Source organism: Pyrus communis, chromosome 4, assembly GCF_041283825.1.
Source record: "Pyrus communis isolate YQ-2024b chromosome 4, ASM4128382v1, whole genome shotgun sequence".
NCBI lineage: Eukaryota > Viridiplantae > Streptophyta > Magnoliopsida > Rosales > Rosaceae > Pyrus > Pyrus communis.
Window position 1 is genome coordinate 17,224,182 of NC_142568.1, and position 21,855 is coordinate 17,246,036.

Here is a 21,855-nt window from a genome sequence, read left to right on the forward strand (position 1 = left end):
AAAAAAAAAAAAAAAAAAAAAATCTGTTCAGTCACTGGAGTATTCTTTCTTGCAAGATTTTGTTTTGTTGAATAAGTAAAATACTTCATGAATTCTGTATGACTTCATGTTTTTTAATAATATTTTATAATGTTAGCACATAAATTGATACTAAACAGTAAGATGACAAAAAATCTATAAAGAATCTCACTTTAAGAGAGTCTCGTTAACTTTTCTCTAACATTACAAAGAAAATTCTCGAGGAATCCTTTGGACAAGGTTTTATTGTTTTTTTCCTAAATTTTCTGTTTTAGCATTATATCAGCTAATTAATCAAAGAAGACAAGGACACGGATAACGTTAAACAATCATGCATGCATTACTGATGACTTTGTTTCATGATCGAGCCAATTATCTCGACAAGGGAAAGCGATTGGTCTTCTGCTCTTCTTGCTAGTTGCTACCACTAACTAACGAGCCAATAATCTCATTCCATATATCATAGCCTAGGCCTAGCTAGAGACTACTCCATAACGCGTTCAACGACTTTGAATGAAATAATTAGCTACATATTTGGGTTATACTGAGTTTGTGTTGAGAATAAATCACATAAATCAAAGAATAGATCTTGTATGTGCTTATAAGTAAGTTGAATTACTCTTCATATTGTCAATTGACTTTATGGTGAAACCTCAACTTTCTTCATGATATTAGAACATGTTGTCCAACGTGTGAAGTACAACAGCACAAAATCAATAAATTCATGTTACAGTAATGCTCACTTAAGGTCCTCTTTCATTTAAATCTTTGAATTAATCTGATGATGGACTTACCAATAAGTTTATATTATTCATGTTACACCCTAACAAAATAATAATCTCGACTGAAGAAAAATTTTCACGCATGATACCCTTCCGTATTCTTCCCCTACTTGTCTCTCTCCCCCTCCCCCTCCCTCTCCGTATGAACTTTTTGCGCGAGCAACAGTGCAGATTATTGATTGCAGATTTTATTGAAGAAGAATTTGAAACAGAACATGTAGCCATAATGACCCAGGGAAAGCACATAACCTTTAAGCCAGATTGTTTCTGCGTTTGTAGTTGAGCACATCGTGTGTTTTATTTTCATCGAAGTTGACAAGCAATCTGATATTAATGAGGTGATATTTCCCTTGGATGTTATACAAAGTTGATCTTTTTATTAGTCAACACAGGAAAAGTTTCTTGTTTTCTTAATCTTAATATACTAATACTGCACTTTTTACTCGTCGAAAATCTCAGACCAAACGGAGGTCGAGGTGAGCATAGGTTAATTAGAACCCACAAATCTTTGACGGAGAAAGATCTCTACGTCGAGGGAGGTCTAGAAACTATCTCGACGAATCCGACTAGATTCCAACTGGAAACTCGTTGGTTGTCGTCAGAGACGACTAGGTTCATTGAAGAAAGACGACTGTAAGTCGTCAGCGGTGATCGTCGTTCGGCTCTGCCAGACGGCAGCCCAGTGAGGTTTGGGAAGACTGTGGGAGATCGGTTCCGTGGCTTCTCGGTGCGACTCATGGCTTCAAGCCGGGGCCTAAACAGCTCAGCGGCTCGGCACGAGCTCACGTCTTTTAGCCGTGGCCTAGTGTGATTTAGGTTTTACTAGAAATTGGTACCCGCGCATTGCTGCGGGATTGAAATATGTATGAAAAATTATGTTGAAAGATATAAGAGATTGTGTCACAAAGATTAACACTATTTACATTGAAAATGTTAGATGAATTGTTATGTACAAAAAAATTTGATCCACAGAGTCCACATAGGTAGTTCATGTTGCCTTGGATTGATAGTAATACTTGCTCAAAAGATATTAGAACTTTGTCCTACCTACATGCAAAAAAGATTACATTGACACATTCTACCTGGGTAGTTTTTGTGGTTTTGGATCGATAGTAATATTTACAGACAAAAGATTATGAAACATTATCCTATTTACATGCAAAAAGGATGACAAACTATTGTTATTTACATTAAAAAAAGATCATAAAAGTTGTTGACTGGAAGATGGTTTCCGTTGTGAATGCAGGTTTATTGGCTTCATTTAAACTGTGAATCAAGAGACTGAATTTATATTGTATATGAGATCCATGACATCAGATTTATAATGTAAAGAGAATAAGTGTATTATTTACATATGACAATAGCGTAAAGCCAATAGATTGATTTAAATTTCGAAGCAGCCTAATGGGCATTCTTATCTTTAAAATCAACTTACATGAAGGTAAGCCATTAAAATCAAGTGTGTTGAGGGATTCAGTAGAATACATTATATTAAAAATTCTCAAAATTTCCAGAAGATGGGCATAAAGAATCTGAACTTAATTTGACCATTTAACAAATTTAATGCATAATTATTTATTTCCGTTACAATATTAATTTTTGACGTAACAATAGCTCGTTCTCGTAAATATTCAACATTAGCAAAATGGTTTCCAAAATTTGGATAAGTTGCTAAAAGAAATAGAATGAATAAGATGAGTGTGTAAATGAATGAGTACGCCATACTGGTTCTTAGAGAGATGCCAGACTCAAATGTAATATCAATGAGAAAAAAGGAACACCTACTAAGTTCTATATGCAGGCAAGCTTAACCATATCTAAGCTACTTGGCCAGAATTTGTAGTGCCCCACGGAGACTGAGTGGCATACACTTTAATTGTAAAATCATGACCTTTAGCATGATTATTTTAGCAACAGCACCTCCATATGTGCCACGATATATATAACCATACTGCAAAAGTTATTTCAAACACACTATTGTTTATATCTGCACAACTAATAGAGCCATTAAAAGAAAAAAAGAAACTATCTTATTTGATGCTAATTACAAAACCTTGGCATATGTAGGCTTTGATTAAAAGGTTAAGTACTTACCAAATCATTCCAGTTTCAAAAATGCATGGAATATCTACAAAGTTCCCGATAAATCCAGAATTTTATTCTCTCTTCCTCCGTTTTCCCTGCACCCAAGAACCGAAAAACAATTTAGTGCCTAGTAATACCGACTAACCTAGCAAGCAAGTACATTTTAGACCATAGAATATAGAAGCAGTAGTCATAAAGTGTGAAATATGGATATTTTCAGACTAGTATCTAAATTCTTTTTTTTAATCAAATACGATTTCTTATTCGAATTGCAGTATTCTACATGTATCTGACAACCTATAAGTCACATTAGAATCATAGCTATCATGCAAACCATTTGATAACACATATTTGTAGAATTAGTCAGTTGTGTGCATTTGAATGAATGGTATCATATTTGATCTCAGGTGCAAAATTATATTCTATTGGAAGAAGTATACTGTCAGCAATTTTGTTAAATTAAATAAAATAGTTTAATATTGGAACAATGCCTTTAAACCATGAACATTTAATGTGGAGAAATTGGAAGTTGAAATCGGTGGAAAACGACGTAGGATAGAGGAAAATTTTCAAATAATGTTGTGATCAAAGTTGGAACTCCGTTTAGAGTTCAACAAAAAGATCAGTTGAAAATGCACTCACATACCAACTTCAAAGAAAATATAGTGTCAAATGATTGTGCCAGGAATAGAAAAAAGCAAACTTTATATGGAAAGTGAAAATTTACCTGCGGACCAACAGCAGCAAAAGCAAACGAAATACGTCGTGAGTTACTGCAAAAATGAGAGAGGGAAAGAGATAAAAGATGAGTGATTAGTTAAAGCTATAATTTTTTAAGCATGTTCTACAAATTGAATCCTTTAGCTATCACATTGACATGCTTGGAATGAACAGTATGCATAAACGTGGTTAAAAAACAAACAGAGATGCAATATCACCAAAATCATCTCTTTGTTATTTTGTATTGTGATAAGATTTATGCTAAACAATGTTTTCACCAAAATTTAATAATTAAAAGACCGCAGTAACATGAGAGAAAGAGTTGACTTCTACCCCAAAATCATAAAGTTAGAAAGAAAAAAAAAAAAAAAGGATTTTGATAACATTGTTATCTTAAGAAACCCCCAAATTTCGAGGGATAATTGCTTAATGAAATGATCTTAGTAAAATGTTCAGTTTATTGGTTCTTCTGCTTTATGTTACAACCATTTGACAATATAGTTGCAATGCAATATGCATCCAAGACCAAACCCATCACATTCGGAAAATTGTAAAATGAGAGAAGAAGAATAACTACTTTAACGTCTTTTTTCATTATGATGGCTTTATCAGACTTTACCATCCTAATTTCTACTCTATCTTTCCAAATTTCATTATCCAGAGAAGTCCATTTAAACTATTCCAATTGATTCCTTCCAATCTCTTTATTTTATGATCTCATTAGAAATCATATAAAGATAACTCCTATTTTTGTAAGCTATTTCTGCAAGTATTTTACGATTAAGAAACTACTATAAACACATAAAAACACAAAACAAAAAAACTAGACACTGTGTTAGTGTGTGTGGGCATGCATGTTTCTCCCGTACCTTTTATCAAATAGGTGGCGTGTGGTGCTACTACACAGGATTGAAGATTGAGTACCTGAAAATCATAAGACTCAAAAGTCATCTTTAAGAAGAAAGAAGAAGAATAAAATATGACATGAATACTCAGGGATAGGCAATCAAACTAAGTCCAGTGAACCCCCGCCTAAAATTAAGCCACCAGGAAACCCAAATGAAAAATAGAAAGAAGACCCAACTTTAATCTTAAGTAATGTATATGTTGGATTCTTCCATATTTTATGAAAATAGAAAATATGATATGAAACAAACTTTCTTGCCTGTAGTTTTGAGGATGTCTGGGGTTAATTCATGTTCTTGTGCCAAGGAAATAATCTGTCAAATTCAATCACAAATGAGGTTAAGATTATTGTCAATAGCTAATACAACATACATTAAGAAGGTTCTTGACAATGAATAAATAATCTCAAAAATCATACTCAACCTGCATTGTAGAAACGAACATTGTAGCTTTTATACATTCTCAATGTCCTCAGCATGTCCTCTCTCCAATGGCTCGGCAATCTACAAAAGGTTTTTAGGAGATTATAATATAAAAACTGAATCACATAAAATTTCTGAAATTAGGTTGCTTCTTACCGGCCTACTAACGCTCCGGTTCGAAGATACGACTACAGAACAGAGGTCTAAGGCCGAAGGGGTAGAGGAAGACCTAGAAAGACTTTGGAAGAGACTTTAAGAAAAGACTTAGAGTACTTGGATCTAATGGAAGATATGATACAGAACCGAGCCCAATGGCATTCTAGGATTCATATAGTTGACCCCACTTAGTAGGAAAAGGCTTTGTTGTTGTTGTTGTAGGTTGCTTCTTATCATAGTTCTTTTATTCTTCTTATTGGGTGTTTCAGCAAAACATTTCATTGACAAAGACTATACCATTGTTTCACAAAATGAAACAACAGGATCAACCTACAAACAAAAGCATTTCCATCAAGAAAAGAAGAAAATAAAATTTTACGTTCTTAAGGGGTGGAAAAGTTACTTTAAAAAGAAAAAAAACGTGAAGAGAGGATGAGGATTGGGAGCAAACAATTACCTTGACTTCTAATTCCAAATAAAGCTCTCTTAGGTCCTTCATTATTGAATCCAAGTAGAGTTCTCCTGTCCCTAATATCGTGTGCTCCCCAAACTCCTCAACTTTAGTGATTGCAGAGTATAACTCTTGCTTATCTTTCTTAGTCCTTCCACCATCTTTGGCAGCACACATGGATTTAGTGGCTGGGTTGCTTCCTAATTATCTCTTTGATTATTTTTTTTTTTTTGTTCTTTCTTGTTCTTTATCCTGTTTTAAACCTCATTTATAGATTTTATTTTTTATTTTTATAATCAACCTATATCACAGGTTAATTATATTTATCTACCTATATAACATATTTTTTTTTTTATAATCAAATAAGATTGATGTGTCTTGCTTGTAGATATATTATGTTTTTACTACCTTTTAGTTAAGTTTCATATCTTACTTATAGGTATGATATACATTCATATATTTGTTACTTGAGTTAGGGTAGAATGATTTGCAGATAGATTTACGTCAATATATTATTTTTTTTGTTATAAGATATTAATTATATTTTTTGGGGTTGAAAATTAATAATATTAGAAGATTTTAATTGATTTTTAATATTTTTAGAAAATATAAAATGAGCATTAAAAAAATAAATACATATAATTAGGTAATTGGATTCACTCCTAAAAACCATCTATGTTTTTGGACCTGGATCTAAAAGCCCGAAAAAAGAACACATCAACAATCCCAAATCACAAATTCTGATGCAATCAAATTAATCCCCTACTACCCTACTCATTTCTCAAAATCAAAACCCTAATAAAAAATTAATCTCCAAATCCCCAATTTGTAAATCCATAATTTGAACCCTAATTCAAAAGCTCTACATCGTAATCCCTCATTCGTTTTATAAAAATGAAATAGCTTACCCTAAATGGCTTGAACGCCGGAGATAAAGCAAAGAGGATTGTGGTGGACAGCGCGGTACATGGTGAGCCGGTGTTGGTACAGAAACAGCTCGGCGGAAGAAGAAACAACCCAAGTTTAAACATCATAGAAAAGAAATTGATATTTACCATAGAGTTTGATTTGGGGGTGTCTTTTTGTTGGAGATATGCCCTGAAAGTCAATCTTTAGAAGAAACTTTTTAGGACAATGTCTGTATGTATAGATAACTCTAATACAGCAAAGGGCAAAGTCACTCATTAAGACTATCTCAATAAACGATATACGTCCAAAATAGTGAATCCATGGACAATGGATCGATGGAAGAAGTAATCTAATGATGTTAGACTGCAGAGACCTTCTTCACATAACCATAATGTCCAAAAGGTTCCTGGTCATAGGATTGTCAGAGGGACACTAACAATACATAGACCAGTACATACTATGTCCCCTTCAAATGGGAAGGATGGAAAATCTCAAGCCATTCGTGTAATGACACTAAGACAAGTATGTAGGTGCTCATTAAATGAATGAGTTCACTAAACACAATTAAACGAGAGTACTTGCATGGAGGTCTACTCATATGTCAAGCAAGTAACTCTACTGGTTGGAATAATGTAAGTAATCCTTTGACCTGAGACATCATATTTGTCTTGGGGATACGTTGCTGATCATTTGATAATGAGACGTGACCGCATCTCATCTTTGATGCATTGTTGAGGTCAGTGATTTATTCTCAGAGGCATGTGAATGATCAACAAGGAATCTTTAATCCTCAGTACGAGAGAAAGAATACTCTAAGATATGATTCGGGAATCTTGGTCGAAGTATCGAGCGTAATGATGGAAGGCATTCCTATACGACTCAATTGAATCATATGACATAGTTTAATCACATTAAGGGTTTGACATAAAGTATATGTACCCTAGTAATGTGATTAAGAGTATTGATTTAGAGAAGGATCAAATTACATTGTAATTCCAACTGAATAGGTTCTCTGACCAAATTCTACATTAGCTTGGGTAGCCATGATATATGGTTAGATGTCACTCATGGCTTGTGGGTCCTTCTTGATAATTGAATAAGTAATCATCAAAGAAGAAGGAGAATTAAAAGTAAGTTTTAATTCACTAAGTGATTGGATAAATATTAATCAATTGGATTGGTATCAATCATTTCACTGCCTCGCTAATTAGAACCTAAAACGATTGTACACCAATACACTTTTGTGGTGAGACAACTAAACGATGATGGAATTAATTAATTGGATTAATTAAGTGTTATGATTAATTAGAAAGTCTAAAGAAACCATATAAGCAATGAAAGATTGTTTCGGGCTTAAAGAAAGTTTTGGGTTCATTCGGGCCCACTGGGCCGAAATCCATTGGGTCCTTTATTCAAGCATAGGATGACTTGAAATGATAAAAACCCAAAGTCCAAACCAACACTAACTGGCCGGCCAAAGATGAAGAAAGAAGAGAGAGAGAGAAATAGTCAATTAGTTGACTTACTTCTTTTACCTTTATAAAAGTAGTTTAATGAAAAAGTTTCATTAGGGCTTTTGTGTGTTCTTTCAACAAGAGAAAAACAAGTCTCTCTCTCTCTCTCTACAGACACATAGCTGGCCACCAACAGGAGAAAATAGCTAATCATATCTTCTCCTTTTGGTTATTCCAACATCCATCTCACTACACTAGTGGGTGTGGATCTTTAGAGGTCTTCTACCTTGGAGACTATAGGAGAAACAAAGGAGTTCCAAACCTATCAAGGTGGAGGAAGCAAGGAGGGAGGCTAGGCTTAAGAACTTCCAAGAGGAGAGGTCTTGGAGGTGGTCACTTATTGGACTCAAGTCAAGGTCCAAAGGTAAAACACATTTCTCCTTAAACTTGTTTTTCAATAAGTTTCTTAGATGCAACCAATATGAATCTATGCTTCTTGACGGGGATTTGCATGACTATAGCTTTGATAATATGCTTCCGTTGCTTATGTATGTTAATTTTGAATTGAATATGCATGCTAGTCACCTGAAATCCCACTTAAATCTCAATTTTTCCCTTCACTTTTCTTGTTAGACTAAACATATAAACCAAGAACGTGTAACATGAATCACAACCATCCAAACACAAACTGTAGTTCATAACTATTGTACAGAGTAGAACTCGTACCTGCAAATCCAGCTTTACACAAACACATAACCTCCCCAAAACCAAAAATAAGGAACGTAGGATTTTAGAACAAACAATAAAACTTTGGAGGCCAATTTCGTGAATATTTTGCGAAATAAAGTACGAAGGATTTGAGGGGACCGCAATGAGTCAAATGAATCCAACTCTACAAAGTCTGTGCAATGAGTCAAATGCACTGCACCATATGATACGATCAAATCCACAATCTGGTTTTGAAATTGCTCATAGATGACCAAGTCAGTTTTCTCTTCACATATTCCCATTTGTTGTCACGCAGGAATTACTCCCATGACTCACAGCTCCATCAGTAGATTGCCCGTTTTGCTGTGGCTTCGGCGTTTTCTTTCTACCAAATTTGGCATCACAAAACAATTTAAAATCTTAAAAATATAAATAATTTTAGATGAGATAAATCCATGAATTCTTTATACAATCCTATCCATCATATCAAGATTCGCAACTGTACAATCTGTTCAACCAAGATTTAATCCAAATCTACTAAACTCTAAGCATGTAATCAATCCCAAAACAAAAATTATATTAAAATAAATTTGAAAACAGAAGCAAGCAAGAAAAAATAAAAAAAATAAAAAAACAAACGCAAATAGAAGGTTTGATTTTGTTTGCATATAAAATTAAAAAGGTGCATGCATTCAACATCCACGTTAAGAAGCTAAGAATTGGATTGAGTTCATATCAGCCACATCGTACCCTTATCTCAATCATTACTCTGTCTAAATCCTAAATTTGTAGAAAATGCATCGAAATAACATAGTACATTGTGTTGGTGCAATTCTATAGACACATTATCATTGACATCCCAAAGTTTTCGTGTATACATTTTAAAAAATGAAAGGAGAAAAAAGTTTACAACAAATACCTATCAGGAGCGATATCAGAAATTTCGATGGGAGCCCAAGACATCAACATACTTCTAATACAAGGCAAGCTTCCTTCATAGTACACACCATTCTTTGCACCTTCACCAGCAAAAATGGAAGAATTGTAATAATTAGTGCTTAAAGTGAAATTAATAAAAAATTAATTAAGGAGTAGGAAAGTACCCCCAAATTGGGCTGGAAATCAACCAAAATTTCGGACAGAAATTGAAAATCCCAGATGGAGAAAAAAAGAAAAAAAAAAGAAAAGACAAACACAACAAATTGTTTTCCCAAAATCCACCCAGCCTTCGCTCGAAAGAAACAACGATCAGCAAAGGGAAACACAAAGACTCTAATTCAAGTAAAATAAAACATTCAAACAACTCAAATCAAACGTTCAAAACAAAGTATACTGTCGAGATAAAACTCAGCAGGAAACCCTAGCTTTTCTGGGTAACATTTTCTTCGAATTAAACTGAAAATTTGAAGAAGGTGACAATCGTGACAGAGAGTGAGAGAGAGAAATGAAAGCAAAAAAAAAAACGGAAAAGAACTGGAAGCAGGAGCTCCAATGATGATTGAAATTCGGTCCCGAATTGAAAAAAAATATGTGAAAGAAAGAGAGAGAGCGGGAGACAAACTTGATTCGCTTACGGAGGCTAGGGTTCCAGGCTTGAGAGAAAGCTCGAGAAATCTATGGAAGCAAATGGAAGAGCTCTGGTTTTCCACCTTTCTTCTTTTCCCAGATGACTAAAATGCGTAAATTCAGCCTCCTTCCCTTACCAACACGCGTCTACCATGGGCAAAATCGGCAATGCAATTTACTGCAAGATCCAAAAGAATGCTAAAAGTTGTGAAGAAAGTGAGGGGGCAAATCCGTCCCCACACTATAGATCAATAGTGCCATCCTAAAACTCAGTTTTAGTATATATAAATTTTCCTTTTTTCTTCCTTTTGTTTTCTTTATTCACACATATACAATTCATCACAATTATAATAGTAATAATAAATATAATTGCAAATAATAATTAAGTTTAATATATAATTTGGTAATTGAAAATTAGTGTTCATGCTCAATGATGAACGTTCATACAATCAGGTTGAGAAAATATTGACCATTAAGACCATATTTTAGTATAATCTAGATTATGATGATGAATCTTCTGAAATAGTTTGTAGTAGAATTTTATCAGTGCAACGTTAGAAGCATTTTGATAACGTATTATGGCTTATAGGTCTAAGGGGTGAGGCAAAGAGAGAAACAACAACAACAACAACAACAAAACAGTTTCCCACTAAGTGAGGTCGGCTATATAAATCCTAGAACGTCATTGCGCTCGGTTCAGTGTCGCTTCTTCTGTTAGATCCAAGTACTCTAAGTCTTTTCTTAGAGTTTCTTCCAAAGTCTTCCTAGGTCTTCCTCTACCCCTTCGACCCGAAACCTCTATCCCGTAATCGCATCTTCTATCTGAAGCGTCAGTAGGCCTTCGTTTCACATGTCCAAATCTTCGTAACCAATTTTCTTTCATATTTCCTTCAATTGTGGCAAAGAGAGAAAGAGAATTGAAAATTTGTAGGATGTTTATTTCTCATTGTTTATGTCTTTATTTATAGTAAACCATGAGGAAAGAGAATTGAAAATTTGTTTTAATATCTTATAATGTTAATTGTTACATTCCAAAATCATAGCCCAAAATCCATGTTCCATAATATAGAAAAAACAATCAAATACAAATGCTCAGCTTCTGGGTGGGCAAACTATGATTCGTTAAGTTCATTTTTCAGGATCTAAATGGGTAGATACCCACCCTTGCCATACCATAGATCTGCCCCTACTCCTAGAAATTATGTCACATCCTGGTCCGGGGAGGATCACTTCCCGGGCCCGGTCCACCACCGTAGCACGATATTGTCCGCTTTGGGCTTACCATTCCCTCACGGTTTTGTTTTTGGGAACTCACGAGCAACTTCCCAAGGGGTCACCCATCATGGGATTGCTCTAGCCTCCTTCTCGCTTAACTTCGGAGTTCCTACGAAACCCGAAGCCAGTGAGCTCCCAAAAGGCCTCGTGCTAGGTAGGGATGGGAATAAACATATAAGGATCACCCCCCTGGGCGATGTGGGATGTCACAATCCACCCCCCTTAGGAGCCTGACGTCCTCGTCGGCACACACGCGACCAGGGTTAGGCTCTGATACCAAATTGTCACATCCCCGCCCGGGGCGAAACCACTTCCCGGGCCCGCTCCACCACCGTAGCACGATATTGTCCGCTTTGGGCTTACCATTCCCTCACGGTTTTGTTTTTGGGGACTCACGAGCAACTTCCCAGTGGGTCACCCATCATGGGATTGCTCTAGCCTCCTTTTCGCTTAACTTCAGAGTTCCTACGGAACCCGAAGCCAGTGAGCTCCCAAAAGGCCTCGTGCTAGGTAGGGATGGGAATATACATATAAGGATCACACCCCTGGGCGATGTGAGATGTCACAAATTAGTTGCCCCCATCATTTCCTTTGTTAGTCCACTCCAATATCTCAATAATACGAGAATGATATAATAACACAATAACATGTAATTAGTTGTATTGGGAACAACAAATTGTTAAGGAAACACTTTATAAATAGGACAATGCTTAGGTATTGAACAATCAGTACCTAATTTCACTGACCATCTGTCACATCCCGACCCGGGGCGGAACCACTTCCCGGACCCGCTCCACCACCGTAGCACGATATTGTCCGCTTTGGGCTTACCATTCCCTCACGGTTTTGTTTTTGGGAATTCACGAGCAACTTCCCAGTGGGTCACCCATCATGGGATTGCTCTAGCCCTCTTCTCGCTTAACTTCAGAGTTCCTACGGAACCCGAAGCCAGTGAGCTCCCAAAAAGCCTCGCGCTAGGTAGGGATGGGAATATACATTTAAGGATCACTCCCCTGGGCGATGTGGGATGTCACAATCCACCCCTCTTAGGGGCCCGACGTCCTCGTCGGCACACACGCGACCAGGGTTAGGCTCTGATACCAAATTGTCACATCCCGGCCCGGGGCGGAACCACTTCCCGGGCCCGCTCCACCACCGTAGCACGATATTGTCCGCTTTGGGCTTACCATTCCCTCACGGTTTTGTTTTTGGGAACTCACGAGCAACTTCCCAGTGGGTCACCCATCATGGGATTGCTCTAGCCCTCTTCTCGCTTAACTTCGGAGTTTCTACGAAACCCGAAGCCAGTGAGCTCCCAAAAGGCCTCGCGCTAGGTAGGGATGGGAATATACATTTAATGATCACTCTCCTGGACGATGTGGGATGTCACACCATCTATGTGGCCTAATAAGAGCAACTCCACCGTTGTAAAGGCCCCCTAGGGCAAGTCACTATTGAATAGTCTCCAATGAACAGTAACTGCTTTTTGCATTTCCACCTTTACACCGAATAGCCCTGACAATAGGCAACAAAATATTAGTATTTTTTATTTTATAAAATAATACAAAATAATTTTATTTGTAATTTCATATATGATTTTTAATCGGTCTCGTTGTACCACATGTCATTAAATAAGAAATTACAACCTAAAGTATTTGAGAAAATATAAAATTATGTTGTAAGTTGGAAGATAATGATAATATATTTATAGAAAAATTAAATCATTTTTTAAATTTTTTTCTGATTTTTTTATTAATTTAAAAAAATTTAAAATTTTTACTTTTTTTTAATTAATTTTTTACATTTTTTAACAATATTTTATATTTTTATTAATTTTATATTATGGTTGACGTCATCCTAACGTCAGCCTTCGTCACCTAACCTTCGAGCCCTCGGGCTGGCTACTCATGCTGGACCTCTCCCTCAAGCCTGCTCGGGCTCAATCGCCAGCAAACGCTGGACCTCCTTGCTTGGGTGTTTTGGCCCTATTTCATAGGCAGTCCATCGGGCTACAAGCCCCGCTAGAGCTGCTCTAAGTTTGAACAATCTGTCAATCCAAGGACCTTGCCATCTCTGTAACCAAACAAAAATCCATGATTTAAACCCGTGACCAAACAATGGTCCTCCTCATCTCCAACAAGTCTGCAAGATCTTCACAACCGGCCACCGTGAACTCCTCGACTTCGCCATTTCAAGACTTCACCAATCTTGTCCTCCACAGCCACGTCGAGCTCAATAATCGGCCACTCGTAATCCTTGTCCTCGTAAGTTGGCGGCATCCACGTCAAACCCGCATAGCTGCGTCGCCGTCAATCTCATTGCAACAGTGGAATCAACGGTTAGATGAGGGATTGGGACGGGCGGGGGGAGAAGATGGGCTGAAGAAGAAACCATAGCCATGGCATGGAGATTAGCAGACATCGGGGAAGAAGAGTCCTGTTTGGTATTGGGTTTAAAGGGGTTGGTTTGCGTTTGGTTACGAGAATAGCAAAATTGAAATTAACATGTCTTAAATTTATTGGGCCACGTAGATGGTCAGTGAAATTGGCTACTGACTGTTCAGTGCCCAAGTATTATCCTTACAAATAAGTGAAAATCAAGCACACATTATGGGTTGCAACTTCAGTCAAATCTCTCCACGGTCAGCTTGTAAATCAATACAAATGCTATGACTTATGCAGCACGCAGGATAGATGGGGCGAAATTAGAGCATGTTCATAATGTGTTGGCTACCTAGCTAGGCGATCATGTTGGGATCTCTTTTTTTTTTTTTTTTTTCCTCTCTTGTTAATTCATTTTGAATTCTTTTTCTATTATCTCCCATCTCTTCGCATTTTTTTCCGATCTTTTCATTGTTAAATTATAAGTCGTTGCAAGGTTTTAGATTCTTTTATTTTCACATTCTCACGCATTTCTTTACATGTGAAAACTTTTTACGTCAAACGCGTAAACAACACAACACATGGAGCACGGGTGAGTGATGCGTAGCCCATGTGGCACTTGGAATTTAGACATGGGCCAATCTAATCTAGTACTATAAAAAAAGTTAAGGTTCCAATCCATAATAAACAAATTACCATTATAAAAGAAACACCCTTACAAGCCCTTGTAAGGTTATTTCTTTCTCAGATATGATACTCTTTTATCTTTATATTCTCACAACAGAGACTAATTATATTTCAGCACGTACTATATATCTACAATTTTATCAAAACACAATGGGTCAGTTTACCATATGAGCTGCAAGTGCAAGGATTTGAAGAAAGTTGAGATTCCACATAAAACCAAATGACAATATGTGGAGTAGCTCAATTTACTTATAAACACATGCAAAGTCTCTCCTCCCATCAATGTGAGAATCATTCTCAACATGCATCCTCATGTGTGACTAATATTTCCAAACCTAACAAGTGGACGATATAACAGGATGACGTGGAGTGCGTGTAGCCATTTGATTTCACACGTGAGATAACCTACTCTGATACCATGAAAAAAATTGAGATTTCACTATAAAACCAATTGATAATATGTGGAGTAGCTCAACTTACACACATAAAATTCTTCCTTCCATCAATATGAGATTCATTTTTGTGTTGATCCGATAGAAGGTTTTGCATTAATATGATTTTCTTTTTCTTTTTCTCTGGGGCTCAGACCAAGAATTTTAATATATAAAGCACCAACTTTCGACAGAAGCTGCCCCATTCACCAAGCACCATATAGAATATGATTCCCAGCGAAACTACCTTGGTGCAGCTGCTGTCAAAGCGATCATAAAGCATCTTTTTTTTTCACTTATTTTTTCGTTGATTCCACGATTCCATCAATCGCCACTCAAAGTTTCAAATATATACTTAAATATAGACACACACACACACACACACATGTATATATAATTCTGTTCCTCTAATGATCATTAAGCTTTTTTTTAGGTCGAAGATCATTCTGCTATGTTCTTAATCTAATTCAATTGGAGGATGATGAAATATATGATCCAGCCTATGTCGGTGTCAAAAGGATCATAGCCACTCATAAAGCTTCTTTCCTAGCAATCATCACATATTTATAGCCTTTATTTATTTATTTATCAATCATCTCTATAGTTAATTATAATTTTTTTTTCTCTATATAATAAGGTACGTTCTTATTATATACGTGTTTGGTAAACGTAATTTTAGAAACGTATATAAGCAGTTAATTCAAGTGGTTAGAAAGAATATAGTAATGAGTTAGAATTATAATAAGTTAAAAGTTCAATTACTCGTTATGTAAATCAAAGAAAGACATGGTCCTCACTCTTTTGGGAGAGGATAGGTGTCTTGCCCGTGATTATTGGTGAATAGAAAATCTCACCTTATCTTTCTCCATTTGAAAAAAAAAAAAAAAAAAAAAAAAAGACAAAGAAAGACACAAACCCACTGCTGGTGTGAAAGTTAAACTTGTGGCCAGGGGTAAACTGAAATACCTCTATGAGTCTTCCTAGACCCCGAAAGAGGTGGATAACAGTAATTTGCCACCAATTCTTCCCTTTTTTTAAAAAAAAAAAAGAAAAAAAAAAGAAATGAAAGAAAGACACAAATAAAACCCATACATATGAGCATTAATATCTTCATTTCTACTAATACCTGATTAAAATTGACTTAATCAATCTCCTCCTAATGTACTTATTAGAAGAAATATTTATTTTTTCTTTTTGTCAAGATAAGGGTAGGCAAATGCCATCATCAACTTGAATAATTGGATCTTTGGCTTGGGCAGCATGTCATTTCGAATAACATGTTCTAGTAGGACAATAATTTGTCACTTATTAAGACAGTTTTTGTTGGATTTATATGCACTATGGTATTCGTGGCTGCTAAGGATCTTATCACTAGAAAGGCCCCAAGTAAGTGCCATCCTCTCATTGGAGGATGGATAACGTAATATGTTCTAGTCAATAATCACAGTGTACCAATTCTATAAGTTATTTCCAGTGACTATTGAAGATTTAGCCAGATTAGGAGAATTAAGAGCTTGTAGCTCAGCTAGTTAAAGCATTCATTCTACGTCTGATGTCTTGAGTTTAATTCTCCATCTTTCTAGTCTCATTCCTACTAAAACACATGTAAATCATTTCGACATATATAGAGTTGGATTATTTAGACCCCATGCCTAGGCTTTTAACCAAAACGATTCATGAAATTAGCATAACTCATCATTTGGGTCTATGAGATTTAAAATCAATAGAACTCCCTGAGTTTGTTCAACATCAATCATTTTGGTTTTTCCGTGAAAAATCTCCCTTAAACAAGGATAAAATGAGAAAAATATCCTCAATTTTTGTCAAATAATTTGGCCCATTGTTTATTAAATTGATAATATGTTTGTCATTTTAGTCATTATTTAATAGAGATTTTTCACACAATGATCAAAATGATTGATGATGGACAAACTCAAATATCACTTTTATCAATTTCAAATCATAAGAGCTAAAGTGAAGAGTTATATCAATTTCAGAATAATTTTAACTAAATACCAAAAATAAATAAATAAATCAGGCGTTGGTCCACTGAGGTGATATACTTGGATTTATTGTATTAATTTATACTATTGCAACGTGTTCACTGTTCATGTATTTGATTTCTAGCTAAAAATTAAATGACCTCAGTCATTCATTGTAATTGATAAAATCTTATGGCAATACTAGGGTTTAGGGTTCATAATACCGTCAATAATTAACATGATAAAACATTTTGAGTCGGTTACCGAATTAGCACTACAACTAATCGTATCATTACTAGAGATTTTACTGCTTAATTCATTATATTTGCTAATTAATTAAAATTAGCAACCGACATTCGACATCGGATACGACAAGGGAAGAAGCATGGAAGTGAAAGTACAGTGTTGCAGACTGGTGTGAAAACAAGAGATGGAAGGAGGCAAGGGTCCGCAAGGAGACACACCCAGCACGTGGTGGTCCCACTTTGGACCCCACTCGTATCCTTGCCATTCTCTCTTCTGGTGAAACATACGTCATTGGGTCATCATCTTTCGACAGGTAAGAAATCCAAGCATGCCAATGCCAACGTGTCATCTTAAGGGAACCATACTTCTTACGGTTACCTTTTAAGTCAGAGTATCTGGCAGTTACAAGTCCCAAACGCCAAATCTGAGAAAATTATTTGTCTGAGAGAGTCTTTGTCACGATATAATGAAGGTTGATTGTCTGCTCTTTTATTTAGATGTTTTTTTTTTTTTTTTATGTTTTTCTATTTTATGCGATCATTGATAAAACACGTAAATATTTTATAATAATTTTTTTTATAAATGTAATAAGATAAAAAGTAATAGGAATATAAAATGTTGACGTGACTTAATTGTGACCTAAATAAGAAGAGATAGAAAGAGCATCCAAACAGGAGGACAGACAATCTGCTTTCCAATATAATTTCATGGAAGTTCTTCTCCGTTATTTCATTAATAGGATTGTCATCTACTACTTCGACCTAGCGAGCTTTACAAGGGAAGTTTAATGAAAAGTTTTTTGTATGGTTCATTTTAATAAAAAAAACCATATTTTACATTAAAAAGTCAATCATGATAGTAATCACTTTATCTTTTATTTTGTTCTCATCGTTAAAACTTAAAATTTTCTAATCATTTTCATTAATTTTCCTTTATTTTTAGTGATAGTAATATCAATACAATATAAAAAAAAAGAGAGTATATTTTAATATCAAATTATCAACATTATAAGCAACACATCAACGGTTGATAATGTTACAACATTAGGCGGTCGGACAGATTACGTGAAATCTATGATCGAGGGGACCATATTCAGTGCATTCTTTGTTTGTTCTGCACCTTGCTGTAGCAAAGCACTTCCTTCATTGCTTTAAGTACACGCTCTCACTACTTTTTATCATCCACTGTCTTTCACCATGCCTTCTGTTTCTCAGCAATGGCTGCTACTGCTACTGCTTCTAATAACCACAGTACTAACAGTCTTCGCACGTGCGGACTTACCAGGCACGTGGGAGCTCCTCGTGGAGAACGCCGGCGTAGCCTCCATGCATACCGCCGTCACACGCTTCAATACCGTGGTGCTCCTCGACCGCACCAGCATCGGCCCTTCCCGCAAAATGCTCCGCAGGGGCCATTGCCGCAACGACCCCTACGACGCGGTTCTCAAGCGCGACTGCTACGCCCACTCCGTGCTCTTCGACCTCCAGACAAAGCAAATCCGCCCGCTCATGATCCAGACCGACACGTGGTGCTCATCCGGGCAGTTCCTCCCGGACGGCACGTTATTACAAACGGGTGGTGACCTGGACGGGGTGAAAAAGATCCGAAAATTCGTCCCGTGCGAGGCAACCGGGTCGTGCGACTGGGTGGAGCTTGCTGACGTGGAATTGGCCAACGGGAGGTGGTACGCCACGAATCAGATTCTGCCGGACGGGTCGGTGGCTATAGTCGGCGGGAGAGCGGCCAACACGGTGGAGTATTACCCGCCGAGAAAAGGCGCCGTTGCGCTCAATTTCCTTGCTGACGTGGAGGACAATCAAATGGACAATTTATACCCGTACGTGCATCTCCTCCCCAACGGCCACCTCTTCATCTTTGCTAACAACAAAGCGGTGTCGTACGATCACAACGTGGATAAAATCGTGAGGGAATATCCACCGTTGGATGGCGGCCCACGTAATTACCCGTCCGCCGGATCATCCGCAATGCTGGCGTTAGAAGGCGACTACTCAACGGCTGTGATTTTGGTTTGCGGCGGGGCTCCCTACGGCGCTTTCATCGCGAGGATGACCGACACCCCGGCGCACGGTAGCTGCGGGCGCATCGTAGCGACGTCGCCCGACCCGGTTTGGGAAATGGAGGACATGCCGTTCGGGAGGATTATGGGGGACATGGTCATGCTCCCAAGCGGCGACGTTTTGGTCATCAACGGAGCGCAAGCTGGGACCCAGGGCTTCGAGGCGGCATCTAACCCGTGCTTGTACCCGCTTCTTTACCGATCCGACCAGCCGGTCGGCTTGCGGTTCATGACTTTGAACCCGGGAACCGTGCCCCGATTGTACCACTCCACCGCAAATCTCTTACCCGACGGGCGGCTATTAATCGCCGGAAGCAACCCGCATTATTTCTATAGATTCGACGCCGAGTTTCCCACGGAGTTACGAATCGAAGCGTTTTCACCCGAGTATTTGAGTCCGGACCGGGCGAATCTCCGACCCATTATCGAGGGGATACCCGAAACGGTGCGCTACGGCGAGAGTTTTGACGTTTCGGTGTCGGTTCAGCTGTCCGTGGTGGGGGTTGTGGAGGTTAATTTGGGGAACGCGCCTTTTGCCACGCATTCGTTTTCGCAGGGTCAGCGGCTGGTCAAACTGGCCGTTACGCCGTCGGTGCCGGACGGTGAGGGGCGTTACAGGATTAGCTGTGTGGCGCCGCCGAATGGAATGGTTGCTCCGCCAGGTTATTACATGGCATTTGCGGTCAATCAGGGCGTGCCAAGTGTTGCGCGCTGGATACATCTGGTGTCTTGATGTATGATTTTAATTTTTGGTTAGAAAGTTCGTTAATGAATTAAATGTGGATAAGAACCGTAAAGCATTAATTGATATTTTGCTTCCTTTGGGCTGGTTGTTGGTAATTTGCTTGGATTTCAGAGTTGCTGGTAAGAAGATAAATGGAAATAGACTAGTTGGACCTATAGAGATAAGAAGCGGGAGAACACTATATACAGGTAAAATAAAATTATAAATTGAGAGCCTCTTAAATTAGGAGTTTTGCGCGGTGGCATCACTTGCACATGATTGAAGTCGGCATTGAGAAAAAAATTTGAACCCCTTTAATATAACAACGTAAGCGATTAGATTCCAAAGTGAAACAAGGAAGTTTGGTGGTGTCTAATCCATTCATCAGCAAAGGAATAAATCAATGGAAAACGATATTTCTTTTTCCCATCGTGGTTGTGAGTCCACTTGTGGCAGATATGAAAATGAGACTGTAGTTCTTTTTCTTTTTTGGGTAATCAAAAGTTTAGGTGGCGGAGAGACTACCCAATCATAGGGTTATAATATACTATAAGTTTCTTCAAGGATTTACAAAAACGGTCTTAAGTCTTCTTTTTTTTTTTTGTTTTTTTTTTGAAAATTTTTATTTGAATCCATACAACCTCACTTTACATCCAACTTAAATCTTAATTGTGAATTGTCTTCTTAGCCCTGTTGTGTAATTACCATCAAATACAAGATGAAATAAACACAAAAATCAAAATTTACCAATAAACACACATTCAATAATAACACCCTTACAATCACGCAATAATTTTTTTACGTTCTCTTTTGGTTAAAACCCTAAGACATTGTCAAAGATAAAAATAAGCTCTTTTTGACGGATAGATAATAATTTGAAATTTTAGATTCTCTAAAGAAAGTATGAATCAATTTATGTTAATTTTTTATTTGATTCAATTCTTTATTTTTAGGCTTTAGTAGCAGTGTTATACTGCCTGCAAATAGGCTTGAAATCAAGGATATTAAAGGTGGATGATGCATTTTCTGGTATTTTGTATCTCTGCCACCACATGTTCTAGTTTTTTCAAAGATCCATATATATATATATGGCTAATCATCCATATATATATATATATTTATGTTAATTTTTTATTTGATTCAATTCTTTATTTTTAGGCTTTAGTAGCAGTGTTATACTGCCTGCAAATAGGCTTGAAATCAAGGATATTAAAGGTGGATGATGCATTTTCTGGTATTTTATATCTCTGCCACCACATGTTCTAGTTTTTTCAAAGATCCATATATATATATATATATATATATATATGGCTAATCATCTTTACCAAGGATAACGTTGGAGACAAGTTTTAGCGGTAGTGTCCCGATAAATATATGTCAGAACTGAATCTTTCTTGTTAAGAGGGAATAGCCATCACTTGAAGAGAAAATTGAAATCAAGGATTATTGAAATCAAATAATTGAATTGGGTAATTATACTTGGTAAAATCTCATTGAAACAGTAATTTGCTCAGAGCATCACGTGTAAAAGAAACCCACACGATAACCCAATCCAATTTTCTCACAATTCTCCAGTAATTCAACCTCTAAATCACTGCACTCTATACGATTGGAAAATTGTAAATTTCTGCAAACTAAAAAATATTTTGAATACATCAACGCTTGGGTTGGTTAGGTGAAGAAAACGGGCAATGCAAAATATGCAACAAAAGAAGGATTAAACACGAGACAAATATGTAAGATCTATTGTTCTCTTTATGTTTGAATGAGTTGTAGAAAACTGACTTTGCGTTTTTATTTATTAATGGGTGTAAAGATAAACTTACCTATTAAATTGGGTTTGTGAGGGTAGTTTAAGGAATACATTTGGGTTTA

The 21,855-nt window shown here is 36.9% G+C and overlaps 2 protein-coding genes across 7 annotated transcripts; one reads left to right on the plus strand and one right to left on the minus strand.

Annotated features, from left to right (window-relative positions):
• Positions 1-1,695: 1,695 nt before the first annotated feature.
• LOC137721792 (uncharacterized) lies at positions 1,696-10,320 on the minus strand. 6 transcript variants are annotated; one of them, XR_015961703.1, is made up of 7 exons: positions 10,186-10,295; positions 9,531-9,630; positions 4,935-5,014; positions 4,771-4,825; positions 4,475-4,529; positions 3,613-3,658; positions 1,696-2,980 (listed from the first exon to the last, which is right to left on the minus strand). XR_015961703.1 is itself a non-coding variant. In XM_088692682.1 (7 exons), exons 3-6 carry the CDS (start codon positions 6,596-6,598, stop codon positions 2,929-2,931), a joined length of 303 nt encoding a protein of 100 aa, XP_088548808.1. In that variant the 5' UTR covers positions 6,599-8,996; positions 9,531-9,630; positions 10,173-10,320; the 3' UTR covers positions 1,696-2,751; positions 2,895-2,928. The 6 variants fall into 6 exon arrangements, 3 of the variants coding, with proteins under 3 accessions (XP_088548808.1, XP_088548806.1, XP_088548807.1); XM_088692682.1 differs by lacking the exons at positions 4,771-4,825; positions 4,935-5,014 and adding an exon at positions 6,449-8,996 and having other exon boundaries at positions 1,696-2,751; positions 2,895-2,980; positions 10,173-10,320; XR_015961705.1 differs by lacking the exons at positions 3,613-3,658; positions 4,475-4,529 and having other exon boundaries at positions 1,696-2,751; positions 2,895-2,980.
• A 7,832-nt stretch (positions 10,321-18,152) lies between these two features.
• LOC137722516 (glyoxal oxidase-related protein) lies at positions 18,153-20,078 on the plus strand. The gene has a single exon (XM_068461531.2). It carries the CDS (start codon positions 18,376-18,378, stop codon positions 19,987-19,989), a length of 1,614 nt encoding a protein of 537 aa, XP_068317632.2. The 5' UTR covers positions 18,153-18,375; the 3' UTR covers positions 19,990-20,078.
• The last annotated feature ends 1,777 nt before the right edge of the window (positions 20,079-21,855 follow it).